The 4436-nt window shown below is 40.2% G+C and overlaps 1 protein-coding gene across 1 annotated transcript in view; it reads left to right on the top strand.

Annotated features, from left to right (window-relative positions):
* NUFIP1 (nuclear fragile X mental retardation protein interacting protein 1) overlaps positions 1-4436 on the top strand; it is a 39305-nt gene that overhangs the window by 2767 nt on the left and 32102 nt on the right. The window contains exons 4-6 of the mRNA XM_010854616.1: positions 554-652; positions 1236-1298; positions 1951-2027. Of these exons, the coding sequence (XP_010852918.1) occupies positions 554-652; positions 1236-1298; positions 1951-2027 (239 nt within the window). The remainder of the gene's footprint in view (positions 1-553; positions 653-1235; positions 1299-1950; positions 2028-4436) is intronic.

Below are 4436 nucleotides of genomic sequence, written 5' to 3'. Positions count from 1 at the left end.
GGTTTATATTAACTCTGTTCAGATTTAAATTTTTTTTTTTTGGCCATGCCTTCTGGCATGTGGGATCTTAGTTCCCTGTGTGCCTGCTCAGTCACTCAGTCATGTCTGACTCTTTGTCACCCCATGGACTGTAGCCCACCAGGCACCTCTGTCCATGGGATTTCCTAGGCAAAAAACAAGGAGTGGGTTGCCATTTCCTCCTCCTGTGGATGTTCCTGACTCAGGGATCAAACCTTCATCTCTTGCCTCTCCTGTATTGTCAGGCAGATTCTCTACCACTAAGCCACCTGGGTAGCCCTGAACAGGCATCAGACCTTGCCCACTGCATTGGAAGCACAGAATCTTAACTGCTGGACCTCCAGGGAAATCTTAAAATTTTTATTAACAAACCAGGCTTTTTCTCATGAATGTGTTAAACAGAATCACCCCTTCATTAGAAATATATTCAGAAGTTTCTTCCACTAAGAGTGTGTGAAAAATCAAAACCTGCATATTTTTACTGCTGATTGAGTTCTCACCCAAAGCCTAATGCCTCTTTCATTTTTATTTGCAGAAAAGAAAGGAACCCGTTTTTCACTATTTTTGTGATACCTGTGATCGTGGTTTTAAAAATCAAGAGAAGTATGATACACACATGTCCGAACATACAAAAGTAGGTTTCTTGGTTATCCTGATTTTATTTCACAAAATGGGTATATTTGGTAGAAATTCTGAGCTTTCTTCCTGTAAAAGTTTAGAGTTATCATAGAAATGTTGTTTGAAGACAAGTTGAGACAGTAGCCCTGGGATTTGCAGTTTGAGGGTGGGAGGCCTCCACTTCAGGAGTTGGTGAGATGGCAGCAGAAGAGAAGGGGGGTCTGGCAGCTGTTGAGAAGTAAAAAAGCTAGAAGTTCTTGGTTGGGTAAGTCCTCTTCAGTTTGTAGGAGTCACGCTCAACTTTAGGAAATAAGAACATTTTACAACATTGCTGATGTCCTGCGTTCACTCAAATGGAGAAGTGAGTGCTATGTATTATTGTACTATATACTTTTAGAGCGCAACTTGGGTTTGGAGTGAGTTTTGTCTTGCTATTGACTGAACTGAATTGAACTGATTGTTGTACGTATTCATGGATAACACCACATAGACAGGATACTAGGTAATAATGCCAGAATATGTCTGTATGTATAGTAGAAGGGTACATTTTTTATGGGAAATGTTGAATTGAGTCTTTTTTTTTAAAAAACTCCTTACAGTGCCCTGAGGTAGATTGCTCTTTTAGTGCACATGAGAAGATTGTCCAGTTCCATTGGAGGAATGTAAGTTGTTTTTCTTTTTGATACACGCTCTTTTTACTTCGTTGATCTGTTATCTTCATAGCACTTTATCTACATAGCCTAATAATAAGCAACATTCATGAGCCTTTGTACTTGATAAGGCATTTTTATCATCCATTATTCAGTTTCGTCCTCAGCATCCACTGTGGACTAGATAAGCCTTGGCCCTGTTTCACAGATTTATAAAATGATTTGCCCAGGGCCTCAGAACTGATTCTTTCACTTGGGTTTCTTAGCTGCAAATTCTGTGCTTGTTTTACTAAACTGTGCTGTTTCAGATTGTTCTGTGTACTCATCATTTCTCTAGCTAACTCCCTCAATTATAGTCGGTCAGTCATATGAATATCTAATATTACTCAAGAAATTGATGACATTTGCTTTATAACCAAGATTATATCATGGCTTGCTTTTCTTTTTAATCAGTAGCACTAAAGACATGAAAAAAATTACTCTCTTTTCTTTAAAGGAAAAGTCATAATAAGGATGGATAAAACCTGCTTGCTTAGTTTTAAAATTGTCTCTGCTAGTAAATGTATTGTTAGGTACAGCGTCTTCATTATCCCCTGTAGTTCTTGAGATCTAGTCAAAAGCGTACAGTATGCTTCCTGATATTCAGCAGGCCTTTTCCCCTCAGATGCATGCTCCTGGTATGAAGAAAATCAAGTTAGACACTCCAGAGGAGATTGCAAGATGGAGGGAAGAAAGAAGAAAGTGAGTAAAGAGTTCAGAACTTGTGCAGCATCTTTCTTTTACCCTGGCAGGGCTGAGTACTTCAAAATAAAGACCATCTGGCCCTAAGGAACAATTTGAAAAAGGAAATTTGGTCTTTTATAACATTGCAGATGTTCAGCTCAAAATGGCAAGTCCTAACTTTTGTTGTTGTTCTTTAGAATTGGCTTACAGTGACTTTGAGAGTATTGTTACTTGATGTATGATAATCATACAATTTTTATTATTGTAGTTTTGATTCATTGCATTCCCTTATAATCTTGCTGCTAGGAAATGGAACTGTCAACTGTATTATATGAGGCTATTATTAAATGTAGCTTTTGGTAGACCTAATAGGAACTCTTGATGAATAACTGATGTCATAATGGGACTTTGCTCTTTGAGGGGGGCCACTATGTGCCCCCTCAGTTTGATGTTCAATACAAGGCAGTGATGGGTGGTGCTATGTTAAAAAAAAAAAAAGCATAATATTTTGCTATGTTTATTGTTTTTATTGTTTTTTAAAAAGTTGTTGAATGCTTGCAGTATGCTAGGCAGAGGGAGTACAGTGACAGGATAATCCAAGTGCCTGTCCTTACCTATAAAAAGACAGGGGAGTTCCCTGGCAGTCCAGTAGTTAAGACCCCACGATCCCAATGCAGGCGTCATGGGTTCAATCCCTGGTTGGTGAACTAAGATCCGGCATGCCACATGGCATGGCCTTAAAAAAAAAAAAGGCAAAGACAAGAAATGTTTTCCTGTAATTAAAGTCTAAGAAATTTGAGCCTACCATGACGACCTGTAGTTTTATACTTACCAGGGAGGAAAGCTTAGTAGATATCTAATCAGAAATGGCAACCCATTCCAGTATTCTTGCCTGGAGAATCCCATGGACAGAGGAGACTGGCGGGCTGTGGTTTATGGGGTCGCAAAGGGCTGGACATGACTGAAGTGACTTAACCACCATCTCCAACTGGAATCTACCAGTGAAAAATCCCATGAAGATGCTATTATATTGTTTTCTCAGGAAGGACCAGGATACCTAATCCTGAAGCACAAGACCAAATCAGAACTATTAGGGGAGGATCAGCTGCACTTTTAGGTCAATAGCTGTTTTTCTGGAATTAAAAAATGAGAGCTTGAGATAGAAGGTTGTTGTTTACTGCTGTTTAGTTGCTAAGTCACGTGCAACTCTTTTGTGACCCCATGGACTGCAGCCTGCCAGGCTCCTCTGTCCGTGGGATTCTCCAGGCAAGAATACTGGAATGAGTTGCCATTTCCTTCTCCAGGGATCTTCCCAACCCAGGGATCGAACCTGCGTCTCCTGCATCCCCTGCACTCTTTACCACCGAGCCACCAGGGAAGCCCTAGTTAGGAAGAGTTATTCTCAAAGGTCAAAATACTTAAAAACTTTTGACCAGCTGATTAAGCTTGTTCTTAGTTCAGCTTAAAGTTTTCAACTTAAATCCACTGTACATATGCATACATAGTGCTATGTCAGGTGTTACACTATTATGTGAAAAAGTGAGTAACTGCCCTTTAAAGCTTTACAGGCAATTCTGAGGAAAACCAGCAAAAAGATTTAGAGCCAACTGAGAACAAATAGCTTTCAGTAAATGCATGTATAGATATCAGTTATTAATATTGTACACAGAGTTGGATGAGTCTGGACAACCAGAGGAAGTAAACCTGGATCCATCCAGTCAGCATGGACTCAATGGATTTAATAGAATTTCAAGAGCATTTTTGGCCAACAAATGTAAGAACCTTGGCCACCAGGAGTAGGATGTACTAAAATGCTTTTTTCCTCATTATCTCCTGGCAGAATCTTATTTACCTTGTAAGACTTGCTTAAATGTCACTTCATTTGTCATTCTCTTCTTACTCTTCATTTCCTCTTAGCTCAGTGCTGTTGGAGCACCAGTCTGTAATGAGATAAGGAGCTTGTACCAGAATGTAAATCTATACTTTACTCTCTTGATTGAGAAAGTCTTGGTAAGAAGAGGTAGTCAGCTAACCTAAGTATTTTGCTTAGGGGCATAGTTGATTTATACCCTGACCTAGGTGTATGGCTAGACTGCCAGTCCATGGACCAACCTACCGTAAAGTATTGTTCACTACTTTCTGTATGAATACATAGTTCATTAATAGAAACAAAACAGCATTTTTTTGCATTATAAGTGGCCCTAGTCTTCAGTCAGTTCAGTTCAGTCGCTCAGTCGTGTCCGACTCTTTGCGACCCCATGAATCGCAGCACGCCAGGCCTCCCTGTCCATCACCAACTCCTAGAGTTCACTCAGACTCACATCCATCAGGTCAGTGATGCCATCCAGCCATCTCATCCTCTGTCGTCCCCTTCTCCTCCTGCCCCCAATCCCTCCCAGCATCAGAGTCTTTCCAGTGAGTCAACTC

This window comes from Bison bison, unplaced genomic scaffold, assembly GCF_000754665.1.
Source record: "Bison bison bison isolate TAMUID 2011002044 unplaced genomic scaffold, Bison_UMD1.0 scf7180017864345, whole genome shotgun sequence".
In the NCBI taxonomy this organism is placed as follows: domain Eukaryota; kingdom Metazoa; phylum Chordata; class Mammalia; order Artiodactyla; family Bovidae; genus Bison; species Bison bison.
The sequence above is the reverse complement of the archived record's forward strand: the minus strand, read 5'-3'. Positions and strand labels throughout refer to the sequence as shown.